This window comes from Balaenoptera musculus, chromosome 5 (genome assembly GCF_009873245.2).
Source record: "Balaenoptera musculus isolate JJ_BM4_2016_0621 chromosome 5, mBalMus1.pri.v3, whole genome shotgun sequence".
Taxonomy (NCBI): Eukaryota; Metazoa; Chordata; class Mammalia; order Artiodactyla; family Balaenopteridae; genus Balaenoptera; species Balaenoptera musculus.
The window spans coordinates 112,761,529-112,780,107 of NC_045789.1; the positions used below are offsets into that span (position 1 = coordinate 112,761,529).

Consider the following 18,579-nt stretch of genomic DNA (forward strand, 5'->3'; position numbering starts at 1 on the left):
ATGTTAGTTACTAATGTCTCAAGCAGAAGGCTCCCAGTCAAGACCTACTCCTTAAGCTTGTTGTAAAGCAATAGGTACCTAAGCCTTTTATGAGACTTACTTGTCTCGTAAAAGGAGGGGAAGAGGGAACAATACCTTATTTGGACCTTCCTTTTTAACCATGACAAGTTTTGCAGGCTGACGATGATGGCAGGATGGCACATTAGTTTCTACATTTTTCAGTTTGTCTCTGTTTGATGATGTGTAAAATGATATGTCAACTTTTGAAAGAGCTCTGTGCAACCTTTGTGCCAACCCAAACAGCAATATATTTAAATGTTCTACAAAAAAATTTTTAAAGATAATTTTAAAAAATATATAGGTACAGATGAAAATTAAATACAAAATAATTTCACGTTTGTATCAGATATGTATTAGCTAAATTTGAAAATAGCCTTTTGACAGAGTAAACTATAACCTAATACTAACATCCATTTTTTAAAAGTCTAGTTTTACTCTTGAACAAAACAAACTATGCACCATACTTAAAATTTCCTACTTAATTTAACAAAACCATCTGTAACACTTCCAGTTTAAAAAAAATTTTTAAACTACACCTTGAAAAAGATAATGCTGTCATTTCCCACTCAAAACTCAATTTCGATCTGAAATTAAAATACAACTTGCTGTCAATAACTGGATTAAATATATAGAAAATAACAAATCTCAAGTAGACAATTTAATGTAAAAATTCATAAAAGATACTATACTTTCTTACAGCTAAACTATTTACATTAAGCAGCAATCAATCATAATAAAATAAAAAGATAACAGTCATACCTATGAGACAAGATGTAAAAATCTGCTTATAATGAGCAGGAGACTGAAAAACAGCTGGTATGTAAATTTGCCTTTGGGGAAGATATGCAGATTTTATTTTCTGCCCACTTGGGAAGCATAGCTCGGAGTCATTTATCTCCTGAAATGGAATAATTCAAGTTATTATAACAACTCCAGAAAAATACTGTTTACTAATAAGCAAATTCCATAGATATGTTAAAGGAAATAAACAAATTTTTCTTTTGATTTCCAGAATCCATGAAAACCATTTTCTAATTTTAAATGAGAAACTAAGTACAGCAAGAAAGGCTATGACATGGCACTTTTAATGATAAATAAGACTAACTTTTCTTGTCTGCCCCTTAATAAGTTTTTAAATATTTTTGCTAGGAAAAACTTAACTGATGTGAGTGAATCATTACGTATCTCTATTTCTGGTTACAACTATAGTAAGAATTGTTCGTAACCAATGTATAATAAGATGTATCTTTACCCTAATAATGATCTGATCAGCAAAACTGAGCTGACAGTGAAAAATGAAAACAATCATAGTAACAGTAGTAGTGGAAGTGATGGTAGAAACAGAGCTATAATTTACTAAGTACCTATTATGTGCCAGATACTGCACCAGACACTTTCAAATATATAATTTCATTTAATGTTCACAAACTCTAGGAAAGATCTTAAGTCAAAGAAAATGTGAGTGTAGCAAGAGTTTTGGAAAACTCTTAAGAAAAAAAAAAAAACAAAGCCATTGGCTCTGAGACTAAAATCATTGCACCTATATGATTTTGGTAATTCTTTTGTTGAAATTCAGATAATAACTACTGGAAAAAAGATGCAAAACACTGGTACATTTCCTCACCTGAAAATCTCCTGTTACACTGCAGTTGTAGCAGGCATACTCTCTTAACACATTTTGAATTTCCTCAGTCTTAGAAGTCTGCTTTAAATTCAAAGAAAATGCCTTCTTTCTGGAAACCAAATCTTGACTGCTAAAATCCTGCTGCTGTTGCTGAAGCATGTGTTTCATCATTTGCAAATGCACAGAGTCTACAGAACTTTCATTCACAGCACCACTCTGTCTTTCACCCGTGTCACTAAAATGCATCCCAGAAATAGCCTCAGCAAAGAAGCCATCTGTTACTTTCTGATCAACTCTGTTTGGAGTAGTCAAGTTGCACTGGAGTATGTTTTGATATTTCAGCCACTTGCTTTGAGTAGGTATATTATCAAAAAGTGAAACGTCCCTTGGAGTCACTTCCTTAGATTCTTTAGAGAAAGAAGTTTCGCTCTGGTCCTCTGACCCAAAGCTAAAAGAAGGAACTGCTGACTCTTCACAAAAGTTGAATATGGGAGAACCAGAAGACTCTTGCCTGTCAGAGTCGATCACATATGAACAAGAATCTACATCAGGTGGCCCACTGGCAGGTGGCAAAGTAATAAGTGGAACTCGGGTTCTACTTACTAATGAAAGCCTTTGAAGGTTCTTATCCTCCAGAGAACTCGATTTTTCCATTACTAAAAAAAAAAAAGAGCTAGTTAAATAAAAATGTATTACGGACATCACCCAATCTCTAGAAAACAGTGGGTATCCATACAAAAAAGCAAAAGGTACCAACATGCCTTGTACCAAAACAAACAAAAAAATCATATTTCCTTTTAAAAAATTTAATGGTTTTAGGCTCCAAAAAATAAAGAAACTTTTTCAAGGTTGATAGACTTGAAATCCTTCTCTTTTTCTTTTGCCTCTTAGCTAAGGATTTCCACTCACCACCGCCCCACCAATTACTACATTATATTTACATAACACTGAAGTTTTCAAAGTATTTTACAGCTGAGAAGGGATTCATCATTCTCATCTTAGAGATAAGATTGCCAACAAGGCCTAGAGGTAACATGACTACCGATTGGCAGAGCTAAGACAAGAACCCAGAACTAGTTTTTTGTTCTCAGCTTTATATTCTCCAAAGACTGAAGTTCAAGGTTTACTTATCGATGTGTTGTAACTTCCTTTATATATTTATTACATTCACAGACTAATATGTTGACCTTCAGGGTAAAGAAGACTTTTAGCTTTATTTTGATATATTGTTATGTGATAAGAGTTCAACTCTGGTAAACTCATGTTATGGCAGATTTTGGCTGAGTTTTATAATTCCTTCTGTCAGCATCGTTAGTAATTGATATATTCCTGAAAATGTAAAAAGCAGTAATATTTGTTGAATAAATAAAGAATGAATAATACTGCATAGGAACTATATAAGCTTAAAGTTTTTCTCTGAAATGCTATGGTTTCCTATTTTATAATAATGTACCTTCTTGATAGAGTTTCTATTTTGTTGGGAATAAACTCTGGAGGTCACTTGGGAAGGTAGTAGAACAGCAGGTAAGTCAATGATATTCTTTTATAAACTGTTACCTTGTAATTCTAACAAGCTGATCAAGCAACACTGACAAAAAAGTTAAAACCTCATTAAATAGTAAAAGATTCATGGTATAACTGTGTAAATCATCTATATGCCATTGTCACCTCACTTGTTTTAGATACTCACAGCTCCCATACTGACTCTTTCCTACCTTGTTTCGTCTATCAACCACACCTACTAAACCTTCTTCAACCCAGCTACCCAGACACATTAGTTTTTATTTTTATATCATCCACCCATGACCAAAACATTATCTACAGCTTCACCCCTCACCCAACATAACTTCAGAATCAAGGGAAGATACATTGATGAGATTACAAGAAAAGAGAGAGAAAAAGAAAAGTTAGCGAAAGGGATCCTACAGAATGTATTATACTTATCAAGAAGCAGGAAATTACTCACAGGGAAGAATCAAAATGTATGAAAACACCGAGGCCTGAGAATGCAATTGAAGTAGCAGCAACTGAAGAGTTCCCTGATATTGCCAGGATCCCAAAGCAAAAGAGGGGAACTAAGAGGTTATGCTAAGGTCAACCATGACCAGACATTCACAATGAATCCTTTCCCTGGGAGGAGAAGGGACTATAGAGGGGCCGGGCTCTGGAGTTAGAGCTGTGAGAAGTGTTGGCAATGGTAGAAGACACTTTTAGAGGTCTGTGATGAGAAGATGAGAGAAGAAATAAGAAGGAACTAGAAAGCTGGAAGGGATTGTATTTGGAAATAAGAGCCATCGCCAATAGAAAAAGTCAAAAGGGAGAGAGGGTGTGGGAAGGCTTGAGGGCGTAAGACATTGAATCTGGTTTCAAGATTATTTTTAGTTTAGTAACAATCTCTCAAATAAAAAACTTCACTTTACATGGACAGACAGATTAGAGCCATATGGTAGCAACTGTCTAAGTTGAGAAAGTGAAAATCACCAGGTAAAGTTCTTGCTTTCAGGGACTCCTCAGAGAATTCCAGTATGAAGTCTTCATCTCTTGAGTTCAAAGATAAAGTAGAAACAGGGTTTAATGTTGAGATCTTTTGTTCTGGTGACGTCACCTATCCAGAAAGAAGAGACAAACCTACAGATCAAAATCTTTTTCCCTATAGTTTGAATGAATTCTAGTTAACTATAGTAAAAATAATGCTTTCAAGCACACTGTGTAGAGCTATAGTGGGGCAAAGCTTCTTCCAAAAGGGGCAGGATAGAATAAACTCACTAAAATAAACAAGAATAATAGAAAGTGAAATAGAGAACATAAAACCTGTTGGATTTATTTGAAATGGGTCAGATTCTGATTTGGATTGATCTGGGTTATGGGGATATGGTTGTGAAGATCAGTTTCCAGTCTAACAGGCTCAGGCTTAATCAGTTCTTATGTTTGGAGCTTGAGGGCGTAAGACATTGAATCTGGTTTCAAGATTATTTTTAGTTTAGTAACAATCTCTCAAATAAAAAACTTCACTTTACATGGACAGACAGATTAGAGCCATATGGTAGCAACTGTCTAAGTTGAGAAAGTGAAAATCACCAGGTAAAGTTCTTGCTTTCAGGGACTCCTCAGAGAATTCAGCTTTCTCTTAGGTCCTCAGGTCTAGGATACACCTACAGTTGATCTAAACTTCAAAATATTGCTCCTTTTAAAATAAACTTTTTTGATATATTCTGCATCTGAACAGTCATATTATTCTCTATGTTATTCTCCTTAGAACAGTATTTAATTTTTTTTTTTTTTAGAGAAGGTCTCTCTCTTTTTTTTTAAAATTAATTAATTTATTTATTTATTTATTTTTGGCTGTGTTAGGTCTTTGCTGCTGCACGCAGGCTTTCTTTAGTTGCGGTGAGCGGGGGCTACTCTTCGTTGTGGTGTGCAGGCTTCTCATTGTCATGGCTTCTCTTGTTGTGCAGCACGGGCTCTAGGCATGCAGGCTTCAGTAGTTGTGGCATGTGGGCTCAGTAGTTGTGGCTTGTGGGCTCTAGAGCTCAGGCTCAGTAGTTGTGGCACACGGGCTTAGCTGCTCCGCGGCATGTGGGATCTTTCCAGGCCAGGGCTCGAACCCGTGTCCCTTGCATTGGCAGGCGGATTCTTAACCACTGCGCCACCAGGGAAGCCCAGAACAGTATTTAATTTTGTTGCTGCTTCCAGAAATTAATCACCCTAAAAATCTAATACTAACTGAACAGACAAAACTGGGGCTTGGGCCTCAAAACCAGCTGGAATCAGGGCTTCCACTGCTGTCACTAACTCTGTCTCTTTCTCTGAAAGTCTGCTTCTCTCTCTTTCCCTGTAGACCAGATTCCTCCACATGGCAGGAAACACAGCCCACTGAAAACTTCCTAAACTTTCCACCATTAACCACTGTAGCAGACGCTGTTGCTGTCCTGGCCGTGTCTCCTCAGCCCATCTATGAGGTCATCTACAGTTGGGGAATTGCTCCCCTACCTGTCGCAGGCTTCCTACCTCTAGCATCTGCATCATTCTGCCTGAGGACAGCGGCTGGGGGAGCAGGCTGGGACAGCAGGTAGGGCAGGCCAGAAGTGCCAGTTGGTTAATATGCCCAGGAGTAATCTTCAGGCAAAGAGGGGTGGGAATTGGTGCACAAATACCTTACTTTCCTCATTCTTTGGGAGGACAATTCTGAGTTTTGTTTTATAGGCCTCTTAGAGGGTTCCCAGCAGGACTCAACACCTTTTATTATTGCTTTCTTCCTTTCCCTGTCCCCCAGTGTGACTGTATTTGGAGACAGGGCCTTTAAGAGGTAATAAAGGCTAAATGAGGTCATAAGAGTGGTGCCCTGATTTGACAGAATTAGCGTCCTTATAACAAGAGAGCTCTCACTCGCTGTGCTCTCTCTTGCTCTCTCTCTCTCCATGTGCACATACCAAGGAAGGACATGTGAGGACATAGTGAGAAGTAGCCATCTGTAAGCCAGGAATAGAGTTCTCACCAGAAACTTGATCTTGAACTTCTACCTTCCAGAACGGTTACAAAATAAATTTCTGCTGTTTAAGCCACTTATCCTGTGGTGTTTTGTTACAGCAACCCTAGCCAACTAATAGAGTCCTGCATCTTACTCCACTCAGTAAAGCCCACCTCAGTCCACGTTGTTAAGTCAAAAAGCCAGGAGTCTTTCTCCTCCCCTTCCTTCATCCTACTCTCTACGTCCAATCCAGCAACATCCATGCTTCTAACTCCAAAATTTATCTTAAATCTATTTATCAACTGCTCTATACTTGCACTGCCACAATCTCTACTTCAAGTCACTATCATCTACGGCTCCTCTTGACTGGTTTCCTGGCTTCCACCACAGTGCCCATCAAATGCATCTTCCACACGGCAGCCAGCAAAATCTCTTTAAAATGTAAATGTAAATGTAACGGGTGTTCTGCTGAAAACCCTTCAGTGATTTCCCCGGGGAACACAGAGCAATATCAAAGTTCTTAACCTGACCTGCAAGGCTTTATGTCTGGTCCTGCTCCCTGTCCCAATTTCATTTAATTACCACTTTCCCTGTCACTTTCCACAATCCAGCTACTTTGGTCTCCTTTCACATTCTTGAACCCACCCAACTCTTTTCAATCGCAGGGTATTTACACTTGCTGTTTCTGTATGTGGTATGTTCTTCCCCCTACTGCTGCCACAGCTGGAGAAGCCTTCCTAATCATCCATAAAGTAGATTCCCCCTATAATTTCAGAGTATCTTCACAACTTTTCTGTATAGCAATTATCTCAGTTTGTTTGTTCTCTTGAGTAACATCTCTCTCCCCTGCTGGCCTTTAAAATCAGAGATCATTCCTGTTTTGTCCAACACTCTATATCCAAGTCTTACAAGTTCCTGACCTATAGAAGGCATTCAGTAAACACTGCTGAATTCCTATTTATTCATAAATTTTATATTTCACAGTAAAATTTCATTGCTCATTTCACATATTTCCAATTAAGATCATGCCTAGGCACTTCATTGTATATCATTTGTTACTACTCTTGGGACTCTTTTTCTGCTATATTTTCTACTTGGTTTAAAAAAGCTATTAACTTTTCAAGTTTATCTTATCTTCAGCTCCTTTACAAAATTCTTCTTAAACATCTCATTTTTAATTGATTCATCTAATTCTATTTCTTCCTTTCTAATTATGTATGCCTCTCATTTCATGTCACATTGCAAAAAATAAAACATCTGAATAACAAGAAGATAGCAGTCACCACATTTTTGTTATTTATTCTAACAGAAATTATTCTGTGCTGTTTCATTACTAAAATATCATGGTTGGTGTTCATAAACTTTCTTGATCATGTTAAAAAAATCATCTAGTCTTAAGATTTTTATCTTTTAGTTTTTAGTAGAGTCATTTCTTATAAGACTACCAAATTTTTTACTCACAACTGTTAAAATTTTGTTTAGGGAATTCCCTGGTGGGCCAATGGTTAGGACTCGGCACTTTCACTGCTGGGGTCTGGCTCAATCCCTGGTCAGGGAACAAAGATACATGAGCCGCAGGGTGCGGCAAAAAGACCAACATAAAAAACTTTGTTTACATTATACTTATTGCTTCCCACGAAGTCCCTCTTTGTTGATTTAAAATTATAATCCAAATAATTATATAAATGTTCTGAATCTTAGGAGGGAAATCTAAAATTGCTGTGGGGAAAAAAAAAGCATGGATCTTTACAAAATAGTTTGTTCAATGTCAAATAACTCTTAATGTTACATTTTATTTATAATTTACTTACAATCATTTTCAACTGAGTCCTTATTAGACCTCAGCTGTCACTTGAAAAATCCTCTTCAATATTAAAGCTAGTACCTCCTTTTGGAAAATTTTCTTCATCTGGGAACTAGAAACAGAGATCCATTTATCAGTTTAGAAAAAATGTGTGTGCATATCCATATCTTTACCTATCTCTATCTACACATATAGTTTATAGTTATAACTTGAGACACAGACAAACAGAAAGAAATATGTTATAAAGCCAATTCCATTCAGGGAAAGCAGGGTACATTATATTTCATCAATTCTTATGACTCACGTTTCTTGCATCTTGACATCTTTGAAATAGGGATACACCCCAAAAATGACATTTTTACATCTCTATAGCACAGGCAACATCTGTGACATAGTTGTCTTCGCCTGTGCAAGTGCAACTATATGCAAAGTAGTCATACTATTCAAATAATGATCACTTAAATATGACTTTGTGCATTGTTAACATTAGACATATTAAGCAATTCTGCTGTTTAAATGTCTTCAAAAAGATCACACTAGGATTTAGCATTGAAAAAAAAGTACTGTGGGGACTTCCCTGGTGGTGCAGTTGTTAGGAATCCACCTGCCAACACAGGGGACATGGGTTTGAGCCCTGGTCTGGGAAGATCACACATGCCATGGAGCAACTAAGCCCGTGCGCCACAACTACTGAGCCTGCGCTCTAGAGCTCACGAGCCAAAACTGTTGAAGCCCACGAGCCACAACTACGGAGCCTGTGTGCACAACTACTGAAGCCTGGCACCTAGAGCCCGTGCTCTGCAACAAGAGAAGCCACCACAATGAGAAGCCTGTGCACCACAATGAAGAGTAGCCCCCACTCACCGCAACTAGAGAAAGCCCACGTGCACCAAGGAAGACCCAATAAAGCCAAAAATAAAGATTAATAAAGAGCAGAAACTAAGACAACATTGTAAAGCAACTATACTCCAATTAAAAAAAACAAAGGTATTCATTGATAGCTTCTATTTGTCAGGCACAGAGCGAGGAACTGGAAATACAACAAACAAACAGCCACTGACGGTGCCTTCACAAAGCAGATACTTTTGGTGGGAGAAAATTAAGGAAGAAGCGAAATTTGTGGCCCTGAACCAAGATGGCGGAGTACAAGGAGGCGCTCTCACTCCCTCTTGCGAGAACACCAGAATCACAACTAGCTGCCGGACAATCATCGACAGGAAGACACTGGAACTCACCAAAAAAGATACCCCACATCCAAAGACAAAGGAGATGCCACAATGAGACGGTAGGAGGGGCACAATCACAGTAAAATCAAATCCCATAACTGATGGGTGGGTGACTCACAGACTGGAGAACACTTATACCACAGAAGTTCACCCACTGGAGTGAAGGTTCTGAGGCCCATGTCAGGCTTCCCAACCTGGGGGTCCGGCAATGGGAGGAGGAATTCCTAGAGAATCAGACTTTGAAGGCTAGTGGGATTTGATTGAAGGACTTCGACAGGACTGGGGGAAAGGACGGAAGACCCACTCTGGAGGGCACACACAAAGTAGTGTGAGCATCAGGACCCCGGGGAAGGAGCAGTGACCCCAGGGGAGACTGAAACAGACCTACCAGCTAGTGTTGGAGGGTCTCCTGCAGAGGCAGGGGGTGGCTGTGGCTCACCGTGGAGACAAGGACACTGGCAGCAGTTCTGGGAAGTACTCCTTGGCGTGAGCCCTCCCAGAGTCTGCCATTAGCCCCACCAAAGAGCCCGGGTAGGCTCCAGTGTTGGGTTGCCTCAGGCCAAACAACCAACAGGGAGGGAACCCAGCCCCACCCATCAGCAGTCAAGTGGATTAAAGTTTTACTGATCTGTGCCCACCAGGGAAACAGTCAGCTCTACCCACCACCAGTCCCTCCCATCAGGAAACTTGCACCAGTCTCTTAGTTAGCCTCATCCACCAGAGGGCAGACAGCAGAAGCAAGAAGAACTACAATCCTGCAGCCTGTGCAATGAAAACCACATTCACAGAAAGACAGACAAGATGAAAAGGCAGAGGGCTATGTACCAGATGAAGGAACAGATAAAACCCCAGAAAAAACAAATAAATGAAGTAGAGATAGGCAAACCTTCCAGGAAAAAGAATTAAGAATAATGATAGTGAAGATGATGCAGGACCTCGAAAAAAGAACAGAGGCAAATATCGAGAAGATGCAAGAAATGTTTAACAAGACCTAGAAGAATTAAAGAACAAACAAACAGAGATGAACAATACAAAACTGAAATGAAAACTACACTAGAAGGAATCAGGAGCAGAATAACTGAGGCAGAAGAAACGGATAAGTGACCTGGAAGACAGAATAGTGGAATTCACTGCTGCAGAACAAACACATAAAAAAAGAATGAAAGAAATGAAGAACAGCCTAGACACCTCTGGGACACATTAAACGCAACAACATTCGCATTGTAGGGGTCCCAGAGGGAGAAGAGAGAGAGAAAGGACCAGAGAAAATATTTGAAGAGATTATGTAGTCAAAAACTTCCCTAACATGGGAAAGGAAATAGCCACCCAAGTCTAGGAAGCGCAGCGAGTCCAATACAGGATAAACCCAAGGAGAAACACGCCGAGACACATAGTAATCAAATTGGCAAAAATTAAAGACAAAGAAAAATTCTTGAAAGCAGCAAGGGAAAAACGACAGATAACAAACAAGGGAACTCCCATAAGGTTAACAGCTGATTTCTCAGCAGAAACTCTACAAGCCAGAAGGGAGTGGCAGAATATACTTAAAGTGATGAAAGGGAAGAACCTACAACCAAGATTACTCTACCCAGCAAGGATCTCATTCAGATTCCACGGAGAAATCAAAAACTTTACAGATAAGCAAAAGCTAAGAGAATTCAGCACCACCAAACCAGGTGTACAACAAATGCTAAAGGAAGTTCTCTAAGTAGGAAACACAAGAGAAGAAAGGACCTACAAAAACAAATCCAAAACAATTAAGAAAATTGTAATAGGAACATACATATCGATAATTACCTTAAACATGAATGGATTAAGTGCTCCAACCAAAAGACACAGGCTTGCTGAATGGATACAAAAACAAGACCCATATATATGCTGTCTACAAGAGACCCACATCAGACCTAGGGACACATACAGACTGAAAGTGAGGGGATAGAAGAAGATATTCCATGCAAATGGAAATCAAAAGAAAGCTGGAGTAGCAATACTCATATCAGATAAAATAGACTTTAAAATAAAGAATGTTACAAGAGACAAGGAAGGATACTACACAGTGATCAAGGGATCAATCCAAGAAGAAGATATAACAATTATAAATACATATGTACCCAACATAGGAGCACCTCAATACATAAGGCAAATGCTAACAGCTATAAAAGAGGAAATTGACAGTAACACAATAATAGTGGGGGACTTTACCACCTCACTTACACCAATGGACAGATCATCCAAACAGAAAATTAATAAGGAAACAAAAGCTTTAAATGACACAATAGACCAGATAGATTTAATTGATATTTATAGGACATTCCATCCAAAAACAGCAGATTACACTTTCTTCTCAAGTGTGCACTGAACATTCTCCAGGATAGATCACATCTTGGGTCATAAATCAAGCCTCAGTAAAATTAAGAAAACTGAAATCATATCAAGCATCTTTTCTGACCACAACACTGTGAGATTAGAAATGAATTACAGGGAAAAAAACGTAACAGACACAAACACATGGAGGCTAAACAATACGTGACTAAATAACCAAGAGATCACTGAAGAAATCAAAGAGGAAATCAAAAAATACCTAGAGACAAATGACAATGAAAACACGACGATCCAAAACCTATGGGATGCAGCAAAAGCAGTTCTAAGAGGGAAGTTTAAAGCTATACAAGCCTACCTCAAGAAACAAGAAAAATCCCAAATAAACAATCTAACCTTACACCTAAAGGAACTAGAGAAAGAAGAACAAACAAAAACCAAAGTTAGCAGAAGGAAAGAAATCATAAAGATCAGAGCAGAAATAAATGAAATAGAAACAAAGAAAACAATAGCAAAGATCAATAAAACTAAAAGCTGGTTCTTTGAGAAGATAAACAAAATTGATAAACCATTAGCCAGACTCATCAAGAAAAAGAGGGAGAGGACTCAAATCAATAAAATTAGAAATGAAAAAGGAGAAGTTACAACAGACACCGCAGAAATACAAAGCATCCTAAGAGACTACTACAAGCAACTCTATGCCAGTAAAATGGACAACCTGGAAGAAATGGACAAATTCTTAGAAAGGTATAACCTTCCAAGACTGAACCAGGAAGAAATAGAAAATATGAAAAGACCAATCACAAGGAATGAAGTTGAAACTGTGATTAAAAATCTTCCAACAAACAAAAGTCCAGGACCAGATGGCTTCACAGGTGAATTCTATCAAACATTTAGAGAAGAATTAACACCTATCCTTCTCAAACTCTTTCAAAAAATGGCAGAGGAAGGAACACTCCCAAACTCATCCTATGAGGCCACCATCACCCTGATACCAAAACCAGACAGAGACACTACAAAAAAAGAAAATTACAGACCAATATCACTGATGAATATAGATGCAAAAATTCTCAACAAAATAATAGCAAACAGAATCCAACAGCACATTAAAAGGATCATACACCATGATCAAGTGGGATTTATCTCAGGGATGCGAGGATTCTTCAATATATGTAAATCAATCAATGTGATACACAATATTAACAAATTGAAGAATAAAAACCGTATGACCAACTCAATAGATGCAGAAAAAGCTTTTGACAAAATTCAACACCCATTTATGATAAAAACTCTCCAGAAAGTGGGCATAGAGGGAACCTACCTCAACATAATAAAGGCCATATACCACAAACCCACAGCAAACATCATTCTCAATGGTGAAAAACTGAAAGCATTTCCTCTAAGATCAGGAACAAGACAAGGATGTCCACTCTCACCACTGTTATTCAACATAGTTTTGGAAGTCCTAGCCACGGCAATCAGAGAAGAAAAAGAAGTAAAAGGAATACAAATTGGAAAAGAAGAAGTAAAACTGTCACTCTTTGCAGATGACATGATACTCTACATAGAGAATCCTAAAGATGCCACCAGAAAACGACTAGAGCTAATCAATGAATTTGGTAAAGTTGCAAGATACAAAATTAATGCACAGAAATCTCTTGCATTTCTATACACTAATGATGAAAAATCTGAAAGAGAAATGAAGGAAACACTCCCATTTACCATTGCAACAAAAAGAATAAAGTACCTAGGAATAAACCTACCTAGGGAGACAAAAGACCTGTATGCAGAAAACTGTAAGACAGTGATGAAAGAAATTAAAGGTGATACCAACAGATAGGGAGATATACCATGTTCTTGGATTGGAAGAATCAATATTGTGAAAATGACTATACTACCCAAAGCAATCTACAGATTCAATGCAATCCCTATCAAATTACCAATGGTATTTTTTATGGAACTAGAACAAAAAATCTTAAAATTTGTATGGAGACACAAAAGACTCCAAAATGCCAAAGCAGTCTTGAGGGAAAAAAACAGAGCTGGAGGAATCAGACTCCCTGACTTCAGACTATACTACAAAGCTACAGTAATCAAGACAATATGGTACTGGCACAAAAACAAAAACATAGATCAATGGAACAAGATAGAAAGCCCAGAGATAAACCCACACACCTATGGTCAACTAATCTATGACAAAGGAGACAAGGATATACAATGGAGAAAAGACAGTCTCTTCAATAAGTGGTGCTGAGAAAACTGGACAGCTACATGTAAAAGAATGAAATTAGAACACTCCCTAACATCATACACAAAAATAAACTCAAAATGGATTCGAGACCTAAATGTAAGACCAGACACTATAAAACTCTTAGAGGAAAACATAGGAAGAACACTCTTTGACATAAATCACAGCAAGATCTTTTTTGATCCACCTCCTAGAGTAATGGAAATAAAAACAAAAATAAATAAATGGGACCTAATTAAAGCTTTTGCACAGCAAAGAAAACCATAAACAAGATGAAAAGACAACCCTTAGAATGGGAGAAAATATTTGAAAACTAATCAACAGACAAAGGATTAATCTCCAAAACATATAAACAGCTCATGCAGCTCATTAAAAAAACAAACAACCCAATCTACAAATGGGCAGAAGACCTAAATAGACATTTCTCCAAAGAAGACATACAGATGGCCAAGAGGCACATGAAAAGCTGCTCAACATCACTAATTATTAGAGAAATACAAATCAAAACTACAATGAGGTATCACCTCACACCAGTTAGAATGGGCATCATCGGAAAATCTACAAACATAAATGCTGGAGAGGGTGTGGAGAAAAGGGAACGCTCTTGCACTGTTGGTGGGAATGTAAATTGATACAGCCACTATGGAGAACAGTATGGAAGTTCCTTAAAAATCTAAAAATAGAATTACCATATGATCCAGCAATCCCACTACTGGGCATATACCCAGAGAAAACCATAGTTTAAAAAGACACATGCACCCCAATGTTCATTGCAGAACTATTTACAATAGCCAGGACACGGAAGCAACCTAAATGTCCATCGACAGATGAATGGATAAAGAAGATGTGGTACATATATACAATGGAATATTACTGAGCCATAAAAAGGAACAAAATTGGGTCATTTGTTGAGATGTGGATGGATCTAGAGACTGTCATACAGAGTGAAGTAAGTCAGAAAGAGAAAAACAAATATCGTGTATTAACGCATATATGTGGAACCTAGAAAAATGGTATAGATGAACCGGTTTGCAGGGCAGAAGTTGAGACACAGATGTAAAGAACAAACGTATGGACACCAAGGGGGGAAAGTCATGGGGGGGTGGTGGTGGTGGTGGGATGAATTGGGTGATTGGGATTGACATGTATACACTGATGTATATAAAATTGATGACTAATAAGAACCTGCTGTATAAAAAAAATAATAAAATTCAAAAATTAAAAAAAGATTAATAAAAAGTATTGTGTTCACAGAAAGACAAGAAAACAAAGCAGTGTGATATACAATAAAACACTGTGCTCAAATAAATCTAAAAGAATCTTCCACTAAATATAACATTAAAAATCCAAGTGAAGGTGAAAAGGTTCTGGAGATCTGTTTCATAACACTGTAAATATACTTCCCATTACCAAAGTGTACACATAAAAATGGTTAAGACTGTAAATCTTATGATATAAGTACATATGATACATGTTTTTTACCACGTTAAAAAAAAAGACTTTTTAAAATAAAAACGGCAGTGAAAAACATTGTGTAGTGCTAATTGACCGGTCTTTCTTAGTGGTATATATTACAATGGTGCTTCTTACAATCAATGATAGTATCTTAGGATTTGATGAAATACAAGATTGTTTTAAAGTTCAGAGACCACTGTGTGCAAGCAATCTGTCACACTTATTTCAAAAAGCTCTTATCTGTGTTGGTAAGTCTAGGCATTTTGCCTTAGAACATTTTTTATAAACTCAGGATATAAAACATGACCATACTGATGTATGTGAAAATAATTAAAAATAAAACAAATGGATATAAATTTCTTTTTCAGTATGAAGTACTCTAATTTATTCTCCTCTCAAAAAGAAAAACAGGAAATGTGAAACAAATACACCTCTTACCTTTAATGAAACTAAGAAATAATGGTAACCCTGAATTACAATATATTAAGAGGATGGGGAAAGAGTATAGGCTTAGCAATATAGAAGAAAGTCAAACCAAAGTTTGACTACAAGACAGACCAATAAGAAATAAACTGATTAACCCCAATAACCATGGAAACACTTAGAAACTGGAGTCCACAGGGACTGCTGAAAAAGGATACAATGGGCTGAAAACGTTTAACAGAAGTTCTAAAAGAGAAAACCAAGAAAACAGTGGGAAGAAAATTACCAAAGAAATGAATTTTTTTTTTTAATTTTTTATGTGACTGGTAAACTTGTACCTGCAGGATGAAAAGACTCACTGAATACAGTATATGGTATTAATAACCTGAAAGAAGGCATATCACAGTGAAATTTCATAACACCAGGAATAAAGAAAAGATGTTAAAAACTTCTAGAAGGAGAAAGCACAATTAAATTTAAATTTAGAAAGAAAAAAGCAGATTATATCCAAATTCTATACTCAGCCGAACTATCAATCAAGTAATGAGAACAGAATAAAAACATTTTCAACATGCCAAGTCCCCCAAACCTCCCATGCTCTCTTCAAGGTGTGCTCTAGAAAAACAAGAAAAAAAGACAATGTGTTCAAGATATTGACAAACCAAGCTAGCAAAGAAGCAAAGGGCTTTTGTAAGATGGTGCAGATTATAGTGGACAGATGGAAGACCTAGAAAATAAATGCAACTAACACAGATTATCTGATGAATTTGTGTGGATTCCTGTATTGAAGAGCATTTTGTAAAATTCTGGAGGATGTGGGAAAATCTTTATCCCAATATTTGAAGAACACTAAGCAAATTTTTTTAAAATTATAAACTAAGAAAAAAACTCAAAAATTATAAAAGAAAGAAAATGTATACTAATTGGCTCAGCAGTGAAAATATTAAAACATTTATAATAATGAAAATGTTGACTATCTATTTATCTAAAAATTATGATATAGCTATACTAGGAGTCTGGAAGAATATAGAGGGGGAATTCAGAAATAACTTATTTTACTTAACATAGCCACTCTATAATTAGCTCTTGCTAAAGATAGTGTAAAACCACAACAAGAGCTAATAAAAGTGTCAAGATTTATTTTTAAAAAAGCATTAAATGAAGACTGAGTTCTGGGCTTGGGCTTCCCTGGTGGCACAGTAGTTAAGAATCCGCCTGCCAATGCAGGGGACATGGGTTTGAGCCCTGATCCAAGAAGATCCCACATGCTGCGGAGCAACTAAGCCCACGAGCCACAACTACTGAGCCCATGCACCACAACTACTGAAGCCCACGTGCCTAGAGCCCATGCCCTGCAACAAGAGAAGCCACGGCAATGAGACGCCTGTACACCACAACAAAGAGTAGCCCCACTCACCGCAACTAGAGAAAGCTTGCGCAGCAATGAAGACCCAACACAGCCAAAAATAAATTAATTAAATAAATTTAAAAAAAAAAAAAAAGAGTTCTGGGCTCCAGGGACTTCCCTGGCGGTCCAGTGGTTAGGACTCCGTTGTTCCACTGCAGGGGGTACGGGTTTGATCCCTGGTCAGGGAACTAAGATCCCGCATGCCACAAAGCACGGCCTAAAAGAAAAAAAAGTTCTGGGCTCCAGAAACCATAAAGAAAACACTGAAAGATCTGATTATATAAATATTAAAAATGAATTTCTGGAAAAAATCATAAATACAGTCAAAACACTAATAAATTAGGAAAAATGACAAAGGGTTAATTTTCTTAACATAGAAAGAGTTCCTGCAAGTCAAACATACAAATAACATATAGAGAACCTCTATACCAAAACTGTAAAACATTATTGGGAGAAATTAAAGATTGAAATAGAGAGATACATTATTACAATATTGAAAATAAATCAATTTTTGCAAAATTGCAAAATCAATTATTGCAAAAATATTGATTCTCCTCAGGATCTGTGTACACAATGAAATTCCAATCAAATTCCTAACATGTTTATGTGTACATATGGAAACCATTAAGCTAATTCTAAAATGTACTATATATGAAAATGCAAAAAGCTAAGAAGAACAAGAAGATTTAAAATGCATGAAAACACATACTTAATAAGACATAAAGACCTCTAAAACTCCAGACCAATGAATCAGAATAGCAACCAAAAACAGACCCAAAACATATGGACATCTGATTTATGGCACAGGGAGAAGTGTGAAGGAATGGAGAAAAGACAGTCTTTTCAATAAATGGTGCTGGAGCAACTGGATGTCCATATGGAAAAAAATATGAAACTTTATCTGTACCTCAATACATAAAAATCAATTATAGGTGAATTACAGATCAAAATGTGAAAAGCAAAATAATAAAGCTTCTACAAGGTAACATGAGAGAATATCTTTATGACCTTAGGCTAGAGAAAGACTTCTAAAATAAGACAAAAAAGCAATAATCAGAAAGGAAACAACAGATAAATTATATTGTATTGAAAATTATAAACTTCCATTCATCAAAGGCATCATTAAGAATGAAAGATAAGTCAGAGTCAGGGAAGATAAGCACACCAATTAAAAACTGAGGAAGAAAGCTTAACAAACACTTCATGAGAGAGGATACAGAGAAGGCTAATAATATACAAAAAGGTCCTAACCTCATTATTAGGCAGGAAAATGCAAATTAAAACCACAATGAAATAGCACTACATACCCACCAGAATAGCTAAAATTCAAAACAAGAAACTGTCAGGACCAAGTGTTAATGAAGATGTAGAGTGATGGGGACTCTCATACATTCCTGATAGAAAATATAAACTCTAATAACCATTTTGGAAAGCAGTTTGGCATTATCTACTAAAAGTAAAGACATCCATAACTAGTGACTCAATAATCACACTTCTAGGTAGTGTAACTAACAGAAGCATGTCATGTGTATACACATTCATGA

The 18,579-nt window shown here is 37.0% G+C and overlaps 1 protein-coding gene across 1 annotated transcript in view; it reads right to left on the minus strand.

Annotated features, from left to right (window-relative positions):
- Positions 1–18,579, minus strand: part of ZGRF1 (zinc finger GRF-type containing 1) — a 73,981-nt gene that overhangs the window by 21,439 nt on the left and 33,963 nt on the right. The window contains 4 exon segments of the mRNA XM_036853785.1: positions 136–320; positions 820–958; positions 1,685–2,340; positions 4,166–4,289. Of these exon segments, the coding sequence (XP_036709680.1) occupies positions 136–320; positions 820–958; positions 1,685–2,340; positions 4,166–4,289 (1,104 nt within the window).